The 26,675-nt window shown below is 42.6% G+C and overlaps 2 protein-coding genes across 7 annotated transcripts in view; one reads left to right on the top strand and one right to left on the bottom strand.

Moving 5' to 3' along the window:
* Positions 1-26,675, bottom strand: part of RPL31 (ribosomal protein L31) — a 662,822-nt gene that overhangs the window by 371,219 nt on the left and 264,928 nt on the right. The window lies entirely within an intron of this gene.
* AFF3 (ALF transcription elongation factor 3) overlaps positions 4,472-26,675 on the top strand; it is a 319,206-nt gene continuing 297,002 nt past the window's right edge. For all 6 annotated transcript variants that reach the window (XM_052664882.1, XM_052664880.1, XM_052664881.1 and 3 more), the window contains exon 1: positions 4,472-4,729. In XM_052664882.1, the coding sequence (XP_052520842.1) occupies positions 4,677-4,729 (53 nt within the window). In that variant the 5' untranslated portion in view covers positions 4,472-4,676. The remainder of the gene's footprint in view (positions 4,730-26,675) is intronic.

The following is a 26,675-nucleotide window of genomic DNA, read 5'->3' as shown; positions in this document are numbered from 1 at the left end:
CCTGAGCCCCGGATGGCCCTGATAGCACTTCTGTCCCGTAGTTAAATATTCTTTTTAAATCCTTCTCAGCCTACAGGAGGACTTTCATAACACAAATAGAACTCCAAACCTTTTGTGTGGAGGAAAAAAAAAAAAAAAAAAAAAAAGAAAAAGAAAAAAAAGGACAGGAAAGAGAGAAACGAGAGAAAAGAAATGCGTGTCTCTAATTGGCATAATTCCTTCAGGCCCGGCTCATAATTTAAGACGGATCAATTCTCTGGCTGACATGATAGATGTCGTCATCAATAGATGGGAGCGGCGATTTCTGTTCCTCCGTCCGGGGGCACAGCCGCAGACACGCCTGCTGGGGGTCCTGCACGTGAGCCAAAGCAGGATGTGGCCAACAGACGGGGGTCTGACTGAGGCTTCCAGCCAGGCAACTTATTAAAATAATAAATATTTTCATTATCCGCCGAATCCATTATCGTTCTCCGTTTTAGCAATTGTTAACTAATAATTCGGATTAATTACCAAGCTAAATCATTAAAAATTAAACCCGTATATTTTGCTTCTTTAAAAGAGAGATAGTTTGTAACCATTTGTGTAGTGTGCATGTTAAGTGGGAGGGCGATGAAATATGTTGTGTTAGCTTAGCTTTGACAGCATCTGTATCCATGCCATATTACACTCTGGTCTTATCAAATCTCAGAAGCCACAGCGTATAAATAGGCTGTGATGATATTTGCAGGAGAGAAATCATTCACAATAATTTTGGCATCTTCTGTAGTGACTAGCAAAGAACCACCCAGTGAACACAGCAGATAATAGCACAGTAAGTGGCATGTAAGAGCACGGGATTGAGGAGCACTTAACAAGAAGTCAGAGGTAGGGTTTGGCATACATTGGTTATTAGATATGAACACAACTTTCATCCTAAGGAATTTCAGTGCAGATTGCGAGTCAAAGCTCTGTTCAGAGGTCATTTTGCTCTCTGCTGAAGCCACAGTTGCTGGATGTGTGATGGAACTTAGCAGTTCTGTAATGAAATATCATCAGGGTGAAGATATAGAGATGCAGGAGGGAACAAACGCTGTTCAGTGAGTAAAATTATTTATGAATGTGCATTTTATTACGGTTGGAGAACTAAACTATGGGCTGTGCAGCTGCTCAGACAGCGAGGTTCAGTAGAAGACTGTCAAAATGGTTGGGCAGTGGTATATGGCCCACTGGACTGGATAATCCAGTAGCTCTGCCTTGCTTTGAACTCTACCAGGCTGAGAAAAAACACATTTAAAACTCCACTGTATTTAAGCCTCTAAGTATCTAATTGAAGTGGAGTGTTGTACTGAAATTTAAAAAACAACCCTTTTGTTGTAAAAGACAGGCAATGGACTTCTTAAGAGCTCACTGGACAAATAGGACACATCCTAAAGCTCCAAGGGACCGATTCTGCAACACCCACTCTGCTTTACGAGCTCTTGCCCCATGGAGCCTCACTCAGCACAGTGATGAGCTGCAGGAGCAAGGCTAAGTAATGCTTCCTGGCTTTTCATCCCTCAGGGGTTGGGACTGGATGGGCTTCAAGGTCCCTTCCATTCCAAGCCATTCTGTGATTCCGCCATACTGAGGAATTTCCTATGCTGGTAAATACATGTAAATCATTCTGTATCTTACGGTACCTCCAGAACTCCTTCGCTGGTCTGTGAAAGCATTCAGCCGAGGTCTTGAGAGTTCTTTGGGAATTCATTTCGCACTGGGTAAATATTATAAAGGCAGGTTACGCTGAACAGATACTATGGGGATATTTTTCACATAGGATGTGAAAAATGTAGTATTTCTCACCTCCCCCTTATTTTATGTTGCATTACAATTATCTCTGCTCTTCCTCAGGCAGTTGCTATGCCACACTCAAGACAGAACATCTGAGAAGAGGGAAATGTCAACTTTTAAGATGATGTTCAGCTTTCTTGTAACATGCATTCTTTATGTAATGGGTTTGAATTACATACAGTTCTCAGACCTTCAGCTCTTCATAGAAAGTCAGCTCGACTGGGCACAGTTGCTTGCTTTTTCTTAATGAAGAGTTGTTAACATAGGAAAGAGCACAACGAGGGGCCAAGTAATGTCTACATGATTCATTAAAAATATATGCACAATGAGCAGTGTTAGATAGCACATAGCTTATTTTTATTTATACAGTACCATGCATTCCTGAGGAAGCAGGCCTTGCTCCCTGCACGAGCTGAATATCACACTGCCAAGTCCCGCAGATAGAGATGATGGTTTCAGACTAAAAGAGGAGAGGTTAGGAAGAAATCCTTTATTTAGAGGGTAGTTACGCTCTGGCACAGGCTGCCCAAGAAGCTGTGGGTGTCCCATCCCTGGAGGTGCTAAAGGCTGTATTGGATGGTCCCTTCCAACCCAACCCAACCCAACCCAACCCAATCAGCTCTGGGCAGCTGAACAGTGATCTTCAGAGGATATTAATTTCAATGCAGTTAGTGTTGATGTACTGTGTTCTGCCTGAGAAGAGAAACATGGCCATGATGGGAAAGAAAAGAACACAACAATAACAATATACATGCAAGATGTGCAAAAAAAACAAAAGAAAAATAAAAAACCTCATGTATTAAAACATATTAAAAACATAAAACATGCTGCCTATGTCACTACTGTTATGTATTGCTATCTGAAAATTAACTCACTCAGTGCTGCTGATGCTGTTTGTCTCCTTTTCACATTGATCTTGGTTTGGAGGATGAATTTAGCTCACAGAATGTCCCTCCAAGTCTCTGTTGGGTCTGTAAAGTGCCATCACAGGACTCAGGACCAACTCCACCACTGATGCAGAGGGGTCTCCCTCTATTGATTTGGTTCACAACGGCAGCCCAAACCTCCCACTTTCAATTCCCCTTTAAGGGGGATTTCAGCTTAGCCACAGCTGGGGCTCTGTGGAAGGACTCATGCTGCAACAAGGGCTAGAAAATGTCGCTTAGAATGTCCAGGGTGTTACAGGGTGGGACATGCTTAAGGTCAATGTCAGTAGGCTGCCCTTGCTTCTTCACACATAAATGTGTAGGTCGCTCCAAAAATAATGCCTCCTATTTATTTCAATGGAGACTACAACAGAAACAAAGTGTACCACAGCACTGTTTGATAGAGCAAATTCTCAGGAACAAAGCGTTCTTTTTCAACATAGCCACCACCATTAGCCATGCATTTTCACCAGTGTTGAATAAGAGCTTACAAGCTATGCTTGTAAGTGTCTGCACCACTGGAGGTGACCTGCTGTTTCGTAGCTGTTACAACAGTGTTGTCGCTAGAAAAATGTTACCCACGCAGTTCAACTTTTCCTTGGTTGATTTCAATAACTGTTCAGAACTGAGGAATCTCAATGGGTCCCATTGTTTTCCGCATGGAGAAACTCAGTGACACACCTTTGCTCCATCCGCACTTCCATGTCAGACACCATTGTGTCAGACCGCCCCTCTGCTGCCATCTGTCGCACGGCAACAACATACAACGGGATGCTGGCGGGAACGTTCAACCTCTACTGCCATCCCACCAACATCTGCCTGTGTCACCGTGGGCAGAAAGAATCAAACAGGAGGCATTACTTTCAGAGCAGCCTTTTTAAATATTGCACGGGGAATTTCGTCAGCCCCTCTAAGCCCTCCCTCAGCCGACAGCAAAGGCTGTTTCTAGGCGGCTCTATCGACGTTGCCCCGCTTTTTCCCTTCTCATCTCTGCCAGGCGGCTGCCCCGATGCCGCAGCCCTCCCCGTGCCGCGTGCCAGGAGCGGGGCCGGGCAGTGCCGGCAGTAGGAGGCAGCAGCGCCCTGGCTGTGCGAAGGCATCGAGGCAGCTCAGGAGCGGCTCAGGGTTCTGAGGGCTTTCGGAGAGCCGTGCCGGTTTCGAGCCTTTCCCTCGGAGCGCGTCTGCACATTGTTTCTCTCTTCTGCGATGACACGGCACTTCTCCGGCAACCAAAAAGCCCGATGATAAGGGAAGCGTTCGAAACGCATCGCCCCCTCCACCGGCACCTCTATGCCCAGCCACCCATCACCGCGTTTAAAGGACCCGTGCATAACGCGGGTCTCGACCCACCGCGCACATTTGCGCGGACTGTACGTAGATGCAACCCGTAGGTGCTGCGCTTCGCACAGGTGCAACCCACGGCACAGCACGAGGGCACGCGTGAGAACCCCAAAAAACCCGACCGTGCCCCGAGTGCAAGTTGTCACCAAGTGCCGAGCCTGGGCCCGCCCCCCCGCGCCGGGCGGGCGCTGCGCGGACTCTGCGCGGGCGCAGCGTGCGCGGGGCGGGCGCCGCCTCGGCCGCGCTCTCGGCGCGCAGAAGGGAGGGAGGGAGGAAGGAGGTGCGGGGGGGAGCGGAGCGGGGCGGGAGCGGAGCACGGCGGCCGAGCCGAGCCGAGCCGAGCCGCGCCGCTTCCAAACGAGCGGTGTCACGATCTTTTTTTTTTTTTTTTTTTTTTTTTTTTTTTTTTTTTTTTGATATAAATACTATTATTTAATTATTATTATTATTTAATTTGTTCCTTTCTGTTTGGAAAGCGGGGGCAGGTGGCGAGGAGGGGGGTGTCCCCGCCCGCCGTGCAGTCGGGATGCGTCCCGGACGCCGGGCGGCTGCGGCGCAGCGGCGCTGAGCTGAGCTGAGCTGAGCTGAGCTGAGCTCACCATGGACAGCTTCGACTTAGCTCTGCTCCAGGAGTGGGACCTGGACTCGCTGTGGTAAGCGGCGGGTACGGGCTGGGGGAACACGGGATGGGCGGAGGGGAATGGAACCAGAGCGAGGGGTGCGCGCTCATCGGAGGTGTGCAGCCATCGGGGGCTGAGATCATTTGGGGGCGGCGGTGCGTTTAGCGGGAGGGCAGCGATAAACGCGGGGTGCTGCACCACTAGGGTGCATCGTCTCGGTGGGGGGGGGGGAGGGAAGGCATCACCGGAGGGGCTTCAGCAGGAGGGGTGCAGCACCCCGAGGGACCCCCTGCCGCTCGCTCCCCTCCAGGAGGGTGCCCCCTCCCCGTCGGCTGCACCCCCAAATCATTCCTAGTGCCGCAGACACCCCTGTCGCTCCCGCACTCCCCTTTCCCCCAGCTTGGCTGCTCTCAGTGCTCCACTCCCTGCCTCCCTGGCCCCCTGCACCGTGTGCCCTTGACCTCCCCCGCGCCCCCCCGTCTGCGGGAGGGGGGAGCCCATTTCTAGAAATGTCATTAGCGGCAGAGGTGGGAAGCGCTGCCTACCCCCCACTGTTCCCCCCCCCGCAACTGCCGGAGCAGCTGCCGGGTGCCGGCGGGGTGCGCGCTGTGAGGGAAAGGGGTTTGGGATTTGGGGGGGGAAGTGGGGGGGTAGAGGTGCGGAGTTCTGCCCCAAATCACGGCCGCGCGTTTCTCTTATTCGTGTTGTGATGTATTGCCACGCGTTGCGGGATCCCCATGTGTCGGCGGGCGCGTTGTCCCCGCGGGGCAGGTGTCACAGACCCCAGCGTGGAGCTGCTCCCTGCCAAAGCCCTCGGGAGTGGGAGAGCCGCTGGGGCTGAGTAACGCCGCTGCGCGCTGATAGCGGGCGGCCCATAAAACTTTATATTGCGGTGGGAACTTGGAAAGAGCGCCTATCATGCAAAATTAGTTACTGCCCCATAAAAGTTTTTAATTACAGCCTTTCTGCCTGCGACACGAGTTAAGGTTATGTCCTCATTTCAGTTATAAATACCAATGTTCGGTTTATGTGCCACGCACAGTGTTTGTCACAGATCTGATTTTAAGCTTTCGGTCCATATGCATAGTTTAACAATTAAGTTATGTGGGGTTTCTACTAAATGAGAGCAGAGGAAATAATACCTTTATGCATTCAAATGCTTTTCCCTTTCTTGTTGAATGAAGATGAACTTTGGAACAATTTGCTTTTTGCCAGCCAAAGCATGAGGACGTTCACCATCCATTCCCTGAGCTAGCTGTTGAAGTGAGTACTGAATTTGAAAAGCCAGCAGTGTGACTCTGGAGAGCCAGGGCTTTGGGTCTACTCCTCTATGACCTCTTGAGTATGTTTTTTGGATGTTGTGGGAGTACTCGGAAATGACCACGGTAGCCACAAAAATCAGGTGTGAGCCCAAAGAGACATCAACCATCTCCCAGCTAAGGGACACGCTTAGAAATGTCAGTATTGGTGTTAGGAGTGATCCTGTGCTTTAATAGATTTTTTTATCTGTTTGCTTTCCTTCTGTTGTTGCTGTTCAGAAGCTGGGTTCAGCAGAAGGGCTTCAGATCGCAGTTAAAAGCCGCTGCGCAGCAGCAGGCCCACGCTCCTTCCTGAGCTCTCACCCCTGTAACAGAGGGTGGGCCCCCAGATACTGAGCAAGGAGGTCAGGGGCTTCAACCCAGGATTTGTAGGCTTGTGCTCTGTGGCCTTGGGTTGGAACATCCAAGATCACAGACAGGGAGGGTCTGCCACAAAGCAGTTGTTTTGGCGCATGTTTCCAAACAGTCACTTTGAAAGTGGCACCAATTGAATTGAAAGAGAAACCAACAAAAGGCAGTGAAAACTTAGAGAGATGGTGTCAAGGAGCAGCTGCACCTGAGTGGGTGCCGTGTGACCAAAAAGGAAAATAAAATATAGCACAAAGATAACAAGCAAGTGCTCCGCAGCAAAGAGAGGCACTTAAGAGACTTAATTTTCTCTGCAGCAAGAATGAATGTTGTCCTTTATTCTTTGGAATGTAGCTATAATGACAATCTGTGCGCTTAACTGATGACTGAAAATCCACTTTCTGCAGTATTTGGTGAACGTTTTGCTTAAGTGTACAGTAATTAAATATTAACGCGGTCTTCTCAAGTGTTTATTATTATTATTATTATTATTATTATTATTATTATTATTATTCGGTATATTCTTGGAAAATCAAAAGGGTGTGGAAAGGGTTTCCAGATGAACAGAAGCACGCCGATCAATTCTCATTGATTGTTACTTTTATGCCGTTAATGAATTCGCTCTCCAATTAATACGTGCTATGTCTTTTACTCTGCCGTAACATCGAAAATGTAATAATGTGTTGTGTCAGGGCTGTAAGACAGCCTTTAACCAGTGAAGTGAAATGGGAGAATACTGTAAGCTCTTCTCTGCTAAGGAGCACTTTCCCTGGGTTTTATTTGTGCCATTAACACTTCCGCTTCCCAGTAAACTACAGTAATTCAAATAGTGATGGATGAGTACCATCTCAAATAGAAAATTCATGAGAATACACAAATCTGTGGCATAAACAAAACCCATTTCCATGTGGTAAGCTCTTTCTTTATTTTTTTGAGGTGGTCAAACCAACATCACTTGGGGCTTCGTGACCTCTGAGTAACGTGTCTGTCCCAAACACACAGCCCCACACGCCTCCTGTTTGTCTCTTTTTATTTGTATCCAATATGCGTAGTCTGATTTGTCCAGACTGGAGGATGGGTATTGTCCAATGTCATAATTTTGTGTTCGTTTACACCAGACAAGAGATGGAAAATCTCCACTAGCAGTAAAACGTATCGCATGTGCTGGAAAGCTGCGAATGAGGAGACCAAAGGACATGAGGAGTGGTTCAGTATTGTAGGCATTCGCGTTGTTATTTGCTTTATTTAACAACCCTACACCAAAATTCACTCCTTAGCTGTGTGCTTGGGCTCAGTGCACGGCCAGCCCTGGTGAAGGCCCATGGGTGATGTGTCCCCTTCCTCAACGCCTGTGTCAGACAGATGCATAGAATGAAGTTTTTCCCATGCATTAAAAACAATTTGCAGATTTATTTAACTCCTGACTGTGTCGTGTCAAACAAGAAGCTAATTCTGAGCGTGATATGTTAGCCATTAACAATGTTTAGGTAGAAGAAGCCACATACGTAATCAGTGTATTTTTGGCACTGGTAATTCTAGATATTCTGAGCGAGCATCAGTTCTGTAGAGGTTGAATAGTTGTGTTTAAAAAAAAAAAAAAAAAAAAAGGTATAGCTGTAGAGCTTCCAAGCTGCAATCAATATCAAATGCCACAGCGTAAGGTGGCCCGGTGTGTCGTACAGACCACGTATCGAGTTACTGGCTCATTTGCTATCTTTGGGTCTGTTCCTGCTCCATTTGAAGTCAATGAGAGTTTTGTTTGGAAGTTGCTATTAACAAAAAGTGGCCAGACATCCAGCGCTCTTATAAATGAACCTTTTGTAATTTCTTGATCCCGGGTTGTCTAGCTTTTAGTCGCTACATTTTGTATTTGTCTAAATCAAGACTTTTATTTCATGTTTTGCGGTGTCTAATAGAGACAGTTCTAGAAAGCAAGTTCTACAAATGCTTCTTCAGCCAAAGCAGAATATCCAGATGTTTGTTTTTGGATCACAGTAAGCAGTGATTTCTTTTTGAGGTGAAGCTGTCACTCAAGTCGTTGTCACAGTGGGGTAAGAGGCCGCCCATGTACAGACACACACAGCCATGATACCTCCCTCTCACAAAAAAATACTTACGTGCCTGCTTTTATGTCCCATCTCTTTTACAGCTCTATTCTAGCCTATGTCCTGGACTTTGTGCCTTATTTCTTTTACCTCTTGGCCCCTTTCTACCTGTAACCCTGAAATCTCATTTGTCTCCTTATTGTCTCCATCTCAGTGGTGCTTTCTGTTCTGCTTTCCTCCCAGGGTCAACTGATGGTTACCACCTTCCCCTCGCCAAGATCCCAGCTAAAAATTTGCTCTTCCTGTGATGATTGTACATCATGAGCAAACAATAACAAGTGTAATAACTATTGGCTGTTCCCTTCTCTTGTTTTCACAGCATGTTCCTTACTCCTGATGCCTGTTTTTCAGGCTGTAAGTCCTTTGGGTCAGGAATTGCTTTTATTGTTTGATTTTTTTTATTTTTTATTTTTTTCAGTACAGCACTGAATAAATTGTATGTGCTAAACATAATAAGTATAAATAATAACAGCAAGCTTTTTCATGGCCATAGTACTTATAAGCATCAGCTGTATAATCTTAAAAATACGCCTGTAGGACCATGTGAGCTCTCAGTTGCTGGATGTGACGTACCACATCCTCATCTGATATAAGCCCATAGAGCTCCACTGAGTCCAGAAGCTTTGATGTTTTGTATCAGATGAGGATCTGGCTTATTATCTCTGATTTACAGTATGCTCAGTAACCTTGTTTTAGGATTATTTTTTCTTAATGCTTTTTTTTTTTTTTTTTTTTTTTTCCCTGATCAATGAGATGTGGATACATCAGTGCTACAGTGAATCTGCTTTAGCATCTCTGAGGACCATGAACACTCAAGCCCACAGGTGCCCATATTTGAAGCATGAAGCTAACAGCTTCTTGGTCTTTCCTGACTTGCAGATTTGTGTTTGATGTGTTGTCCATGAAAAGCTGAGGCAGAAACCTCCTGAGATTATTGGAAGGCAATTCCAGAGAAGATGTGAAGTGCGTGCAGCATTTAGAATCACAGAATCATTATGGTTGGAATGACCACTTAGATCACCCAGTCCAACCATCAACCCATCACCACCACCACATTTCACATTCAGTGTGAAAATTCTGAGGAAAATACCAGGTTTATTAAAACTAGTGGAGGAGATATATGAGCTATGAAGGGGAAAAAAAAGACACAGAAGCAATACAGGTTATGGGCACATCTTTCCTGTCATCCATATATTAGGAGCAACATCATACTCATCTCTGTAACACCATCATTAAAAAGCAACTGCTTAATTGCAAGGTTTTTAACCTCGTGTAATGAATTAATCCATTTCCTAGTCATATTTATGACTATGAAACAACAAAGCATGGATAAAAAGAATTCCAGCAATTATTCACAACATATGTTCAGAGATATCTGAAAGACTGGTTATAACTTTATTAACAATAGCAGTTATAAAAGAAAATCAATAGAAATGAAGAAAAAATTACATTAACTACAGCTAGGAAACAGGGAGGTTAAATTCTGTCTGAGGTGGTACGTATCTCACCTAACAATGAACAAATAATAACTTGGAAGTGACATCCTCACAAAATGAGATATCAAAAAAATTGTAATTTCCAAGAGCCCCAGAGACAATGTCTTTGTGCATGGGCTGGTTAGCTGTAAGGCTAATTCCAGCTGAAAACTACAAGTTGCTTTGTGAAAAACTGAAAGTAGAGGCGAGGAAAGCTGTCAGCTTCCTTTGTTTGGAACAAGATCATCCCTGCGGCAGCTCTGCCCTGCTGCTTTGTGGGAATTGCCATGCCCAAGGCTGCCTTCATGGCTGCCGTCTGCTGGGGAGCCCATAGGGGCCCATCCCAGCCTTGCTGACTTTATTGCTATGCCACCTTCCTGCCCAGGTGTTCCTGCTGAGAATCCAACCCAAAGGGACCGTGGGGTCAGGAGTCGATTCCCACTTTGCTGTGTGTTTGGGGTGGTTTATCTGATGATCATCTTGCACTGGCTTTCAAAACTTTCTGCTGTTTTCTGGTGGAAGCTGCATGTTTATTCAGAAAGCGAATGCTCTGCAAATACCGTTGTGTGTCTGAAAAGCACTGTTCCATTAAACATCTGAAAAAAGTGAGCAAATCAGCCATATATGGAAGAGTGTTTGCAACATTACCAGTGGGGCCACTAACTGATCTTCTGTCTGCTAAAATCAATGTTAGGACACTGATTGCGCTTGCTGCCGCTGCCTAAGGTCTTAGGAGAGCCAAAATGGACACTTGTAGTTGAATACTCAGGTAATAACCTATATAATTTCCAAATAATTTGTGGGTAGCAGTGAATTCATACTTAGGAGAAAGAGTGAATGAAGTGTAACAGCGGTTAAATGAACACAATGGCACCTATTAACATTCTGTGCTAAACATTTTGTATGTCTTTGCAGAGGTAAAAATGCATGAAAGAGCTACTTGTGTTCCTCTCTTACAGCTTGGTATCTCAGCTTTTCCAGTACCTTAAACAAACAAAAAGTATGTGTTAGTGACTTAAGTTGACTGCATTTTATTCTCTTAGGAAGATGTTAACCTGCATGCACGTACCAAGTGCCAGGATATGGTGTATCTTGGGAAATGTGACAGTTGGAATGCAATTTAAACTTATCCTCAGAGATCCTTTACGTTCGTTTTTTCTTAAATAAATTAGTTCCAATGCAGCAGCGGTGGCCTCAGCAGTCAGGAAACACTTAAAATTGTGCAGGGGAGACCAGAAATCTCTGCTAAGAAGCTTTTTGTTGCCGTGCTTTGTTTCTCAATAAAGATGACCCACAACTGCAAGTATTTAAAACTGAAAACAAGAGGGTTGTATTTGACAAAGCCACACAACTTCTTAATGTAACCCAGTCTTTCCGTGTGGTTGTTTTCACATCTTTGGGACCAAAGAAAGGGTCCTTTGTGGCTCAGCCTCATTTGACTGAATGGCAAGACTGGACAAATAGAGGATGCAGGCAGTATCCTCTTACACTGCGTATGTTTTGATTGCTTTGAGGGGTGATCAATTCTTACTGCATGTATGACATATGAGTGGGACAGGAGGGCAAAACATTGGTGAAGTATGTATTTGTAGGCATCTGATTTAGAAGTCTTATCAGCCATGCCCTCCTACCATCCATCTCCCTGTTTCTAAACTTGCTTTGGCCTCTGTGAAGGTTTTGGAGAGGCTGTTCTGAGGCATGGGCATTGGCAGATATCCTAATCCTCCTCAACGTGGGTTTGAATTTTGTTCTGCTATTGCTGGATAGTGCCTACCTGCTAGCAGTGCACCGAGAGAAGGTAGATTCTTCCTTTGTCATCAACTTCTTCTGACTGACCACAAGGGTTCAGCTCTCTGGTCTGTGGATTATGGGAGGGAATGACATAATTTCAATGTATCTGTGTTCTATCTTAGCACAGCAAGTGCAGTAGATGCTTGAAGCTCGATCCAGAACAAATGAATGGTGTTGTCAGAGATGCTTTAGAGAAGACAATGCTGTTGGTATGCATCCAATAGAAGAAACATTTTTACATTTTTTTGTTTCTGAAGCAGTCAGCAAGGGAACCTGTCATGTCATCAACTGTTTTTAAAGGACAAAGTAACAATAAAAGCTAAGTGTGCTTTTTTTCATTTTTGTTTGGCAAGGAGAGTATAACATTTTCTCCAGGATGATGACCTTGAGTTAGCTAAATGTCACCAGTTTAAAGAGTAAATTAATGTTACAATGTGCTTTGTTTGTGGTTAGATTTGAAGGCTGACAGGAATTTCTTAGTACAAAAGGAGATTGTGTGCTATTCCATTTATTTAGGCACCCTGCAAGAAAGCCACCATGATCCCAACTGATCTGAATTAGTATTACCACATTGCCTTGCGTGTTTGGATATAGCAACATGTTTGCAGCTAGCTTATAGTTCTCTACCCCTTTTCACTGCATAGATCGCTCCAAAAGGGCCACGGGAGTTTACATTTTTTCTTGATTATTTCTGATTATGAAATTCCAGTATCTGATTATGATATTCCAGTATCATAGCATTGGAAGGAAAAGTGTACGTATTTCCAATATGTGTGTGTTAATGTATTTCTGCCTATTTACTTCAGTTGATTCTGCAGCATCTGAGGTGAAACGGCAATGAGATAACCCCTTGAAAGGAAAGTATAAAAAAATGCAGTTTCTGCAGATGCATGTTGGCTTTTGTAGATCCAAGCAAGGTATCTTTTACAACACTCTTCAAGAACCTCCTCGCCCGGGTGCATGGCTGTGTGAACATGATTACATACTATGGTGGTAGAAATGCAACCTTTTTTTTGTTGTTCTTAGAAGTAGCAGTATCTTGAACTAATTACAGCTGATATAAAGCACATTTAAGGAAACCCATTAGAGGAGAATTAGAACTAGAGCAGATTAGCTAGTCTTTAATGGCCTTGACTGTAGATCTTTTGATGCCTTAGTAGCTTTTCTAACACTCATTGCTCATCTGTCTTGACTAAATGACTGAGGAGCTTCTTTCAACTCACAGCCTGGTTGTAATGTGAAAAAAATTGCTGTTTTCAGCTGAAAAAATGATTATCTGGGAAGGTAAACTATACCAAGTCCTGTGCTACGTTTGTTGTTGAGATTTAAAGCATTATTTTACTGCTCGATATGACTGTATAATAGAAAGAGCAATCTCTAATATGCTTCCTCATAGCTATTAATTATTTACTTTCTTGAAATACAGATCATAGACAATTCTACATAACTTCCCTTCTTACAGACTTTCTAGTCTCTGCCTTTATTTTTGAATGCTTTGCCAATGCCTGTAAATTCATTCTCACTGAAAGGGGAAATTAGTAATTTAGACTATTGCAGCTGTTTCATAATTAATTAATTTCAATTTAAAACAGTCAAGTAATGCCCATCCATTGTTCCGTGTGCTTTTCTGAAGCAACAGTATCAAAATAAGTTCCAGATGGAGGTGCATACTTTATAATGGGAGAAAGAGAGACCTTTTCAAAAACCTGAGAAGTCCTGCCCTGATCAAAACAAAATATTACACTTAAGCACATTTTTCAAGGTTTGAGCTTCTATTTTAAGAATTACTTAATGGTACCAATCTGACATGTTATGTTGGATGTTAACTTACACATAGAACTATAGAGTGAGAGAAAGGGTGATACATGAGTGTTTATTCATTTGTTTCCTCAAGTACTTCTGGCATCTGTTAAAATGTAACAAGGCTTAGCACATTTTTCCATTTTGGCACCTTGTTTTCTATGAAAAAGAGAAATATTTGCAATGATAAATCATCTCTCTGCTAATAATCAATAAATAACGTGTTCTCCTGAGGGGGAAAAAAAAATAAAAAGTACGGTAAAATGAAATGAGAAGTGTTGAGCAGAAGGAAAGATGATCAAAATGGAACTGTGAAATTCCATACATTCCTATGCCTTAATAAACATTAGGGTTTGCAGAGGAACTTCTAATATGGCAGTTTGCATTAGGAATTAAAAGTCTTTTTTGAACACGAAAGACACTTAGGTAGGAGATTTCTATTATGTAAATGTTACTGTTATTGGCGATAGCCCATTATAAAGAAACACTTTCTATTCCAAAAAGCATTTACAAATAATGGGATAGATGCTGCAATTTGTAGTCCTGACTTGGACAACTTTCTCTTTGAAGTCAATGGAAGTTTTGCTTGAATAAAGGTGGAAGGAATTAGCCCATTCATTATTATCTGAATTACATCAAGAGCTGACTGCTAAACAATAAAATCATGATTCATAACATAACAGCTTCACTTAATTCTTTTGTAGTCTTAATATATCTCATTATATGGTATTTCTGTTCTTTCGTCTCTGTGCAGTATTCAAATTAATAACAACCACCTTTACATAACTGATGGTTAGACATGTTTTGCTGCCTTAGCAAGATCAAAGGATTTTATATACCCTTTTTGGATAGATACCAAGAATAGGGTGATCAATCTCTTCTGTAACCATTAAGCACAGTATAAATATCTCAGGGTACCCAATTAGACACAAGTGGTTTGCCAGATGCTGAGAGCATCACCAGTTGTCAAGAGCTTCCCAAGTCTGTGGGGCAGCCCAGAATTTATGAGGGATTAGCGGTGGTCTGAGTTGTCACTGTGCTGATTTGTGCTCTTTCAGCTGTGCCCTGCTGTAAGCTGCCTGTATGATGTGTGGAGATAAGGTTCAAGCGGCAGATAGCTCACTCTCTTCCAGGCATCTCTGGGCGGGAACAGGCAGGAATGGATGCTGGTGCTCCGAATCTTCTTATCCCAATGACCTGGGAGGAGTGGGGGTTAGACTGTGAGAGACAGCCAGATTGGAAGCGGGGAGGGAAGGGCATAAGAGAAGGCTGAAGAGAACTGCTGAAGAATAGTGACCACCAAAAAGGCTTTAAACCAAAGTTGGAATTAACCCCTCACCAGGAAGCCATCTGTAGCCCTAGGGCTTTAAGAATTCTTTTTATCTGGAGATGTAATTGAAACAAGATGTGTAACAGCTGCAAGATGTCAGGTTTGTCAAAGGAACTAGAAAAATGAGTTCTCTGACACACTCACAGCAAAGTAACCTATAGCTAAAAATATATATATATATATATATATAAATTATCACTTGGGTTAAAGAGAAGAAGGATAAAAGGAAAATGGTAAAATAATAAAAAGTTGTGGTTAATAGCGGAGTATGGATAATTCGAATTTAAACTGCACTGAAGGTTTCCAGAAGAAAAAACAAACAGCTTAAATCTTCACTCCAGCAGAAACAATACTGAAACTGCTCACATCCCTTTTGTAACCAGTATTTCACTGAGGAACTGAAATGGTCTGTGCTCTGCAGGAGAGGGCAGTAAGTGATATTTTACCCTTCTGCCCGTTGCTGTTACTGCATCACCATTGTGACCCTGCACACAGCAGGAGGGTTGAAACTAGATGATCGTTATAATCCTTTTCAACCCAGGCCATTCTATGATTCCATGATTCTATGATTCTATGATTCTATGATTCTATGATTCTATGATTTCTTGTGCTTGGTGCTGTGCAGAGCAAAAAGCTGGTTGTGGGATCAAAAACTTTACAGACAAATTGGAAGACAAAAGACCATTATGAATATAGACAAAACTGGTCAGGAAAGAAAGATTGGGAGCGTTATAATCAGCCAAACAAACAGTGGTCACAGCAAGCCACCATCTGACAGTGCTGCCAGATGCTGGATAGGGGGCATGATGGGAAGAAACAGGCCTTTCTAAGCAACAACCTCAAAAGGAACAACGATGTGATTTTGTGCATGTTTACTAGGTTTTTCTCCTAAGCATGAGTGACACCATAAGGATAGCCTGAAGGTGTTAGCTGGGAACTTGGAGAGTGAATTGCCTGAATGGGCCAACTGAAGAACAGGGACAGATTTTCTGTAATGCATTTTTGTAATAATGTTTCCTAATTGTAGGTCCTTGGTCATGAGGTTGTGTGGGAGCTGGTGAAGAGCTGTAAAGAAAAAGGGGCATAGTCAGAGTATCCTGCCTAGGAAATGCTGTTTTCTGTAGCGTTCCAGCTAGAGCTGGTACTCTGTTATAAAGTCCAAGCATGCAAGTTGACATTCACATAGCAGCAGCAAAATGGTCCTTAGCAAAGCTCCCAGTAGATGGGTTTGTTAAGTGACAGTCAGTTACTCACTGTAGTTCAGGGCTGCAGTGATCCAAACAGGTAAAAGTTACAGCTTTGATTTGGTTTGGAAGGGACCTTAAAGGTTATCTAGTTCCAACCTCCCTGCCGTGGTTTCTTCAGGATTTCCTGGTGCGGTATTGTGTATCTCAGTGCCGTGGAGTTATCTGTGGGAAGATTGGAGCTTGAGGTCATATGAGATCAAAGGCAATGAGAGCATGTGAGCCATCCCTTACTCTATCAAATTACATAAATAAATGGCACCTCTGTGTACACGATGCTGCAACCTGCAAAATATCATAGGACAGCCTCTGTGGACTGGTGTTGAAGGTAATTCCTTAGGGCTGAGCTTACTGAAACGGTAATAACTATTGGGTATTATTCAGGGCATCATCAGAATACACGTGGCACCAGTGGGAACTAATTAAACATACTTCTTGCAGTAGTGCTATGGAGTACCACTGCAGTACTGCTGCTTCAGATCAGAGTCCTGTAGCTGCACCTGGATAGCAGTACAATGCACACAAATCCCCAGTTTTAGAAATGAATTGGAAACGCACCTCTCATACATTCTTTTCTGTTCAAAAGAAAATGGAAATCTAATTTCTGAGCAAATATGTAACTCAGGTGCTCTCTTTTCCTCAACTCATATTCAAATGCAAAATCAGCTAATAAAATTTCAGTGCTGCTTTTACTGTAATTTGGTTGGCGGAAGAAAAGTCATCTGTTAAAGCTCATGTCATTGTAACTCATTAGGTGCTAATGGATCTGCACCGTGGAACAGGAACAGGCTAGCTCTATTGAAATGCTGCTAGTTCACCTTTATGTTCTCACAGTTGCCTCCTGAGGATTGAAAGTACAAATAAGTTTTCTCACAATAGATGTAAGAGTATGCTAAAGTAGCTGCATTTGCCTTATCCCAGAAGTCATTGTCTGCACTCAGAGAAGTACAGAACCAAAGTGAATCCAGAAGTTTGAGTAGGGATCCTGTATTTCCTCCTCGGAATTCTCAGGAGAAAAGTCTGTGTGCTCACAGATGTCCCATGTATGTGCAGTAAATCCAACAAATTCTGAATGTGCTGTCCTTGCTGCACCTGGTAATAAACCGTGGTAATAAATCAGGTGATCTGCACATGCATAATAAATCTGATGCACCTGAATGCAGGCATGCAGGATGGACATGCTGTGCACAAACTGGCTGGTTTCCAGGTCTTCTGGATGTCAGGCTTCCGCTGCAATGGGCTTGCCTGGGATTCCCAGCAGAATTGCTGACTTCGGCTCTTCACATCAGAGGAAACTGGAGGATTGGCACATGTGGGAGACTAAAACCATGAGCATTGTTTCTCATTGTGCCCATACTCACTCAAACTAGACTATTATCCTGAGAATATAAACAACTGTGCACCCATAAAGGTGCTCTTCCTGACAGCGTAGGCAGTTTTGCAAATTACACCTCAAAACCCTACAAGTTTAAATCTAATTTTGCATTTGATTTCTTTGCATGAAAGTTTTGTAGGTGTCAGGTGAATGCTCTTATCAACTCAGAGCATCGGCGTCATGAGTACATCACTGTCTTTCGGGAGAGCTTTAGCTTAAGAATGTGTGAGGACCATCTCAAGGGTGGTGGTGGTCAGGGTCTCCATAGGAGGTCAGGGATTGGAGCCTGGTAGACCCACACTGCAATTCTTCCCCCATATCTGACGATGTTCAAAAGTGGAGATACTACAGAGGACCAAGGATTTCTCTCTGCCCTGAATGAAAGGTGATGTAGCAGTGGTTTTGCAGATGCTTTCCTCTTCTCTTTTGATTTTCTTACGCTTCAGACTCTGAGGCTCTGGTGGGTGCAGGGGCTGGACAGGGTGTTTCAGGTCAACAGTGAATGACTTTTCCCAAGTCTTTGTTTTGGAAAAACTGGGATTGTTTCATTTCCACTTAATATTTTCAAGTTTGGCAGTTAAGCCAACTGTTCTCCCCAGTGCCGTCTTGAGGTTTTGAAGAAATGCATATGTGAGACTTAGGGACATGGTTAGTGAGCATGGTGGGGATGAGCTGATAGTTGGACTGGACAACCTTAGTGGTCTTTTCTAACCTCAGTGATTCTATGATTCTATAATTCTATGTGAGTTATTTTATCATGATTCATGTGGCCCAGAGTCAGGTCAGTTCTTGCAGATTTAAACATTTTCCTATGTAAATTATTTTTGAGCAATGAGAGAATTGCTTGTTACCCAAGCCATCCTATTGCTAAAAAGTTAAGAAAATATCAGAAAGAATGCAAAGTTATCCAAGAATGGTTAAAGCTAGACCTCCCCTTTCTGTTCTGTTTCTTCTATTTGTTCCTATCCTCAGAGTTTTCTTCTGCTAATGGAAGCTTTTTGTTTTTATTTATTTATTTATCTTTAATCTGAATGTGAGCAGGAATGAGCTCCATTGCGACTCAGAATTGCAACTCTGCCCAGATAAGTGCTTGCTTTACCCCCACCTCTGCATTCATTTGAGAGGAAAAGATGATCTCACACCTGCAAGACGGGGCGACTGATTTTACAAAAATGAAAACATTACTGTTTTTGCTTTCTCTGGCAAATAAGCCTTCTTTACCATCATGATATGGGCTGCATTGAAATGAAACCAGAGACTACGTTGGATTGTAAATCACTACATTTGCGTGTAAATAAGGAGTACACACAGAGCAGAGATGCTAGTGTGATTTCAATAAACCAGAAAGCCTTTAAGATATTACCATACCCTACTGAGTTATAGTCACATTTCTCCCCAGGACTTTCTCTCAGTGGTTTTCTGTGCCAATTCAGGACATTGCCTTCAAGCTAATTAGCAATTCTGAGCAAAGTTGGAGGGAATTCATGTTTTTCTTCAGCTGGGCGACATGCTTATCAAGACAGCTACCTCCAGTCTGATGCAGCAGGCTGCCAACAGACTTGTCACAATTTATGAAAAGAGTTTGTGGTGGAGATGGAAAGTATAATGAAAACCACATCCACCAATTAAACACCTACATTTCTGTTTGAAGTCCAAACAATGGATGACTTTCCTTTTGCAAAAGAGATTTCTCAAATCAAAGCAACTCGTAGAAGCGATATAAATTAGGAAGGGAGCTTTAAGTAGATTTTTAATGAATCTTTGGCAAGATGAAATAGTGAGGCATGATGCATTCATGAATATGATCTGCTTGAAAATATTTAGCTCTCGGCAATCAAGCAAAAGTAAAGCAAGCGCTTGTGGGACATGATCTGGTAATGTCTTCAGTAGATACATTATCAGTTTTTTTTCCAATAGGCAAAGAGCACTCTTGATGCTTTCCTTAGTGCGTGCTACATGGTTTGAATACCAGAAAATTGCCATTGGTCAAATTTTTAAAGTGAGCAAAAACTGACCTCTTAATAATGGTAAAATATAGAAGAAGATCATCAAAAAACACAATGAACTTGTCAAGCTGAAATCAGATGATGAGGTAGAGCCAGGAAATGACACATTCAGCAGAATTGCGGATAGAATTGTAGCAACAGGAGCTTTGGGAGCTGTTTTCTCTGAAGAAAATCACTGGTATCAAAACATTTCATTCCAGGGACACAGAAGAACAGAACAGACACTTCAGAGAAAGAGTGTCAAAATTAATTTTACATAATTTTACTGTCAACACTCAATTACTAGACAGTTGATACAGACCAGATGCAGTGAAAGATATTGCAAAAATACACAGCGTGATGATAAAAACAAATGGTATTATTATTAACACTGGGGCTGTATTTATCTCAAGTGATGCTCTGAGATTTTTTGGCACCATTTTCACTGAGCATCGCGTCAGTAGGTCTGTAAAGAGTTTGGCTGTGTTCATAGAGAGCAACACCCGAGTCCACCAGCTTTGTCCCATATTTTTGTCCAGAGGCTAGATGTATTTTGTCTTCTGTGCTCAACATCACATGAATACAGCCCTGCTTCTACTAGACCTAGGCCCACAGTGCTGTACGTGAAGGCCCCTTTCAGTCTCTGCCCCATTGGCTGTGTCTACATGCGCAAAGCTCCCCAGAAGGATGTGGGCCAGGAGAACCTTTCCAGCAGGCATGTGCTCTGTGTGTTTTATGCTGCCAGTGTATCAAATGATGTACTTCTTTGGGAAACTGCTATATGCATTTTCAACCTTTTTCTTGCCAGCTGGTACACCTGACAGGCTGACAAGGAAAGGGTTTGAACCAGGCTTCTCTCTGAGACTTCATTTTCTAAGGATGATAGAGAGTCAGTAGATCATTCATTGTAAAGTACTTCAGACAGTAAGGCATCTAAACCTGAAGTCTGCGATCTGAGATGTGTGGCTGCTGAGAAAGGCAGGCAGTTAAGGCAGGAGGCACAGTTTTATTGCTTATGAGGAGCACACATTAAGGGAGCACAGAAGAATCTTAGGTCTGAAGTCTACAGAAAAAGCAAGCAGCTCTGGGAGGTCAAAGTGCAGCACATAATCCACAAAGGATGACTGTTAGCAGCTTGGAGACATACCTAGGTTGGAAGCTGAATGGGTTACTAACATACAAGCTACCTACCTGAACCACTAAAAATCACTTTGATTATACCTGTCATTTAATATGCCTAATGATCACAACATCAGCCAAAAACAACTCTCAGTTGTTTAGAGACTAGAATTTGATTTTATTTACATAACGAAGTACTGCAGGCTTATGCCAGGAGGTTAATTTAGCTGGTCATGTACCACCAAAGCAGATCCTTGCTTCAGCTTTTACAGCTTGTAAGGATGGTATAACATAATGGTTTATGGGCACAGTGTGGCCAGAATTAGCTTACTGAAATCATAGAATCATAGAATGGTATGAGTTGGAAAAAACCGTGAAAGGTCATCTAGTCCAACTCCTCTGCAATGAGCAGGGACATCTACAGATGGATCAGGTTGCTCTGCACCCTGTCCAATCTGACCTTGGATGTCTCCAGAGACATGGCATCCACCACTTCTCTGGGCAACCTGTGCCAGTGCTTCACTACTCTTACTATAAAGAACCAACTCCTTCATACCCAATCTCCCCTCTTCCAGTTTGAAACCCTTTCCCCTTGTTCTATCAGAACAGACCCTGCTAAAGAGTCTGTCCCCTTCTTTTTCATAGCTCCTCATAAATCTCCAGTGCAGAAACCCTACACAACCCAACTAAGTACCGAGTTGCCATAGTTTCCTGGGAGAAATGCACTTATCTCCAGTCTCCTCCCATTGTCTAACTGAAATGCCCAGGAGTGTGCACAACTCAAGCTATGTCTACTGCTTTCATGACAGAGTCTAATCACAGCAAAAACGAAGTTCTTTTTGACTCCTGCCTTTGGCAGGCACAGGGTCTGCCTCCCATGGATACTGAGAACCTCGTTTTTGGGTGCTGGCTTCTCCCCATCTTCAGTGTGGGAATTTTGGCAGCCAGTCCTGTGAATTACATTCTGGGAGTGGGGTGCCTAACTCTGCCCCAAGCTATGCAGCTCTTCCCAGTACCTGAGTCTTTTAGAAGAAGTTTTAGATCTTAATGTCATTATATTTATTAAGTTTAATGTTTCCACACCAGATTAATTGAAGCCAGCTGCTGCTCTCTAGTGAGAACTGGTAAATGTTTTTTTTTCAGAGGAGACAAGGATGTTTGTCTCATCTTTTGGATTTTCAGAGAAAGAACATTTGTCCAGAAAATGTACCCAGTTTCGTTGTTAATGCTGAGATGTTCTAAAAGGAGAAGATAATTCTCACCTAATCTAATCTATTTAGAGTATTTCAAGAGAGCCCATTACTGGTGTCTGAGTGACAAATGAAGGTCTGGATTGCACCTGCTAGGTATGTGTCTGGGGAAAAGGCATGTGCAGCTCATAAGGGTAAAGGCATGCGTGTCCTCATGCTCTCATGCAGGAGCTATCCCCTCTACGCATTTTTCTGGTGAGACATATAATAATTCCCAGCAGACAACAGGTCAGATTTCCAAAAGAATATCAATAACTATAGGCCTGCCTATATGTGAAAAGGCAAAATACATGAGGATGTAAACTGAGTAGCCTGCTGTACAGTCTGCAGGGTGCTGGCATCGGTATGTGGAAAATTGCACACATATGTGCCATTATTTAACTAAATTTACTTATATAGATGTAAAATATAGCTAACATAATGCCTGTACCAAATTATAGGCATTTCTTGTAAGAATGAGAAGTGTCACTATACAGCAGTCAAAATTAGTGGCTCCTATTCAGATTTTGAAGATAGCCTTTATCTCTAATTAGCAGCTTCTGCCATCCTTCTGAACCTGGTGCAGACATGAGCATGATGCACAGATTTCAGCGTTAGCAATAGCAGATGATTTCTTTCTAGAAAGAAGATGGGGACAAACAATCATCCTGTTCTGTTCCTTTCAGGAAGAACGTCTCTCTCTGTTCCTGCTGCAATTGCTTGTTCCTCAGGGCCAGTCACACCAAACAGCATTTAGCAAACAGTTTGAGATTTCACATTTAAAGCTTCATCATCTTGCCTGTAACCACCTCTGGACCATAGCAAGGAAGTCTTTGACTTGTCCAGCTTTCTGCCCCCCTCCCAGCCTTTTACATAAGCTCCACTGACAAGAAAAGTCTAAGACCAAGCCTAAGAGAATGCTGTGCCATAGGGGAAAGGAATATGCAGTGTACAGGATTCACTGTATACCATCAATATCCAGTATTTTCTCATCGGTGAGAGGGAGGAAGGGAGATGGACAGCAGCAAAGCTTCCTCATTCACCCTTGTGCTGTTGGAGGGCTTCTTAGGGCAGGAAAACTTTTTTGCCGGCCAGAATTGTCTCTGGGAGCACACAGCAGAATAGAGAATCTGGCTGTTAGCATGTATCCTCCCTAGATCCCAGCTTGCATTCACGGATGCCGGTTATTTCTGGAACCGGGTAGAGTGCAACATGTATACATTAGTAAAATCAAGTCCTTATGCTGTTCAGGAAAAATTGGCTCTGAGCTGTATAGCTAAAAAAGCTATCTGTCTGAGCTACTTAGAATACTGCACAGTTTTTGCCAGCTGAATAAAAACGATAGAATTTCTATGAACAGAAAGCTTTTGACAACAGTCTTTGAATTATGAGTGGCAAGAACCATTCTCTTCATTTTTAACTTCTAACCTATGATGTATAACGTAGCCCTCATTTGAGGATAAGAGGTTAGTATCTTATTGACTTGGCTTTAAATTGCATTTCATTGTATTAAAGAGTATCTGCCTTTTTTTTTTTCCTGTAGAGCTGCATATACTGTAATGGATGAAATATTTGACTTGCACATAGCTCTAAGGCTAGACTTTGGAAAACATTCAGCTACAAAGCTAAGATGATATTTAGTGAAAACATCCCAGAAAATTATGATTTTACAATTACCTTATTGGTAGTTTGATTTTAATGTAGTTTTGCTGATAGCTACCTTTGTACTTAAGGATTGTAAATTAATTAGACATACTGTTTCATCTACTCAGGAGGCAGGAGAAGAGCTGAGCTAATAGCTATGGGAGTGCTGCACCAATTTGAGACTGAGGCTAAAATGACATGATAGAGAGGTTAGTCCTCTTCCAAGGTTGTCACTCCTGGTCACATTTTAATGTGAATTTATTGAACTGAAAGAGGTTAAAGAGGTAATTCTGCACAAGAAGAGAGAAATTTCCAACATAAAATGGAACTCATCAATAGTTCTGGTGTCTATTGGGAGTTGTCAGATTCCATAATATTAACCATGTAATTAACAGGATATATAAAGTGATGTGCTTTCAAATAATTTATATTTCAGATGCCTTTCGATGTGCTAATAATACCTCTTCTTTTTTCCTCCAGTCTCCTGGAATCACTGCATTCCTTTTTTTTTTTTCTTTTTCTTTTTTTTTTTCCTCCTGTATAAAAACCCTTCACATCTATCAGAGAGTTCTAACTAGAGCTCATTCCCAAGGGTGACTTAATGGACAAAGTATGGATAAATCCACATGACAAATCCACTTTACAATATGGCACAGCTGGCATTCTCTGCTCAAGTTCAGCTCTCAAATAAACTTGTATGGAAACAGCATCGATGCAGAGTTCAGGTCAGTGCCTATTGCTTCATCGTGTCCTGGGAATGACCCCTCCTACTGGCGGTAGTGATGCACCAACTTTTGCATCTCCCTTGCAGATGAGTCAAGATGTGAGGGGTCATTTGCAGAGTATTCGGCAAGAAAGCACGTATTAAATCTTGTGGAATTTTGTTGCTCTTGAAAACCTCAGTTTTCAGGCTTTAGTGATTGGGCTATGAATACTCATAGGCTCTACAGTAACCTTTATGGACAATCTTTATAGGCTTTGCAATAATCTTTAATCATCAGTCATTTAGGTAGAAGGGGAAAAAAAAGCTTTTCTGAGCGCTGGACTTAACAAAAGCTAAACCCTGCTTTTCTGTGTGCTGTAAGCCAGCAGCCCCATGCCACCAACTCTGTGCTACCGATTGCAGCTGCCTCCCTTTGTGGACGCGGGTGGAAAACAGTTGCATTTTCTGTAGGACTTTTTTGAAAACTCTGTCAGATCTAGCTGAAATCAATCAGCAGGTTCAGAGTTGCTGCCAGGAGAAAAGGAGCAGCTCATGGGTAGATAATGTGGTCTTACTCTGTGTTTCCTTAGGAAACCAGGTTGATGGAGAAAAACCTATCAATCTGTGGAGTAGACTTGTGTTTAAAAGTAGTATTTCTTGTTTCAAAACCATATTTGTGTGGAAGATGGAAAAAGAAACAAAAAGGTGCAGGGAAAAAAAAACACCAAAAAACAAAAAGGTGAGGGTTTTTGTATCTGGCTTGGAGCCTAAAATAAATGTTTGCTGGAAGTTTCCAGCTGAAGAAAATCAGGCCTTTCAGGAGAGGGGATGCAGAGGTGGCAGTGAGGGGCAGTGAAGGTGCCTGGGCCAGGCAGGCAGCCTCTGGCACATGGAGAATTCCCACCTCTGGTACTCGCAGTTAAAATGGTGTAAAACTATAAAAAGGTGGTTGGGGAGAGGAGGCTGAGGCCTGGAGCTCAGCCTGAGGCAGCTCCACTTCCCCAGTGCATGCTCAGCAGTCCTAGAAAGGCTGAGTTTTAACTGTGCCTCTCCTCTGCTCTCTTCACGTGCCAGATTTAACACCTGCATGCGACGTACTGTACTTACAAACTGACTTGGTCACTTGATACTCTTATGATTACATTTCACTGTGACTGAAGAGGAGATGCCTGATGTGGTTGCAGGACACAGCCGTAACAGCAGACCCGTGCAGGAACAACCTGATGAGCAACAGTCTAATTCCTAGGAGCCGTGGAAAATACTGTTTCCATGCTCGCCTACTGCAGTAGAATATCTTTGTTTCTTGTATCTTTGATACTTTCAACTGATAAAGAAATGGCACTTTAGATATATTGCAATTAGCTGTGCGTATTTCCATCCAAAGCGGACAAAGAGCAGTATTTTACAGTAACCTTTACGGCTTATGAGAAGTTGGAACTCTTTCTCCTCCTATACTTTGGCCATGCTATTGTGAAAATTCACTTATATAACCACTTCCAGCAGCTGAACAATAAAACATTTCCAGTCCCCCTACAAGTTCATTTTATAATAATTTAAAACTGCCCGTTACCACCAATAACTTCAGTGCTGAAAACCAGTACAGCAGCTGTAAAGCCCTGGCATATAACTTTTCATGGAAGGCAGTGGTTTTATCACAGCCATGAACACGCAAGTGACCTGGGGCATAAAATTACTGCTCAGAAAAAAAAGATCTATCTCCACAAAATGCTCAGATATCTACTTATAACAATTACAACAATGATGATTTCACATCTGTTAGGCAGACAGTTTTAATCTGTAAAAGGTTAAGTATTTGACAGTTACTTGTTCTTACATACAGATTAGCTGCTTGAGGTTTTAACCTTTAGATGTACTTAAGCAACTACTCTTTAAAATTTATTGTGTAAAACCACCCAAATAGAAATGGTCTCATCACTTGTAACTAAAGAATACAGAAGGTCTGGGAGACATTGTTCTCCTTTCTTACCAAATCGCTCAGTTAGCTTTGATTCTTCCTTTGTGTCTGAAAATATTTGTACGCATGCCACTTCAATTTCTACAGCCAGTGCTTCTTAATTAAAGGATAAAAGGAGGTTTCTGTGATTAAATGTGTGGAATCAGTTATTTAGACTTCATAAAAGTTTCTGCTTGAGAACAAGATTATTCCTGCACATTGAATTGGGTAAAATATTCTGAAAGGACAGAGGGAGAGGGAAGGAGAAGGTACGAATCTTTGTGTGCCCTTTGCACTTCTGTGGGAGTGGAGACAAAGGAATTATTTATGTAGCGGCAGAAAGATCTCCAGATTTCTGCAGATTTTTGTTAATATTTCCTAAGTATCATAAAACGTGGGACATTTAAAATCTCTTACATGGAAATGAACTAAATTAAACTGGGATGGTTGTGGTTTTTTTTCTTTCAGGATGACATTTACAGGGCTGCAGTGTGTCAGTGGGAAAGGCTTTCTCATTTGCAGAAATACAGCTTCCCAGTCCTCACTTCTTCCTTCAAG

The sequence above is a fragment of the Tympanuchus pallidicinctus genome, unplaced genomic scaffold (genome assembly GCF_026119805.1).
Source record: "Tympanuchus pallidicinctus isolate F22 unplaced genomic scaffold, pur_lepc_1.0 scaffold6, whole genome shotgun sequence".
In the NCBI taxonomy this organism is placed as follows: domain Eukaryota; kingdom Metazoa; phylum Chordata; class Aves; order Galliformes; family Phasianidae; genus Tympanuchus; species Tympanuchus pallidicinctus.
Note: the sequence above shows the minus strand (reverse complement) of the source record. Positions and strands in the feature narration are given on the sequence as shown.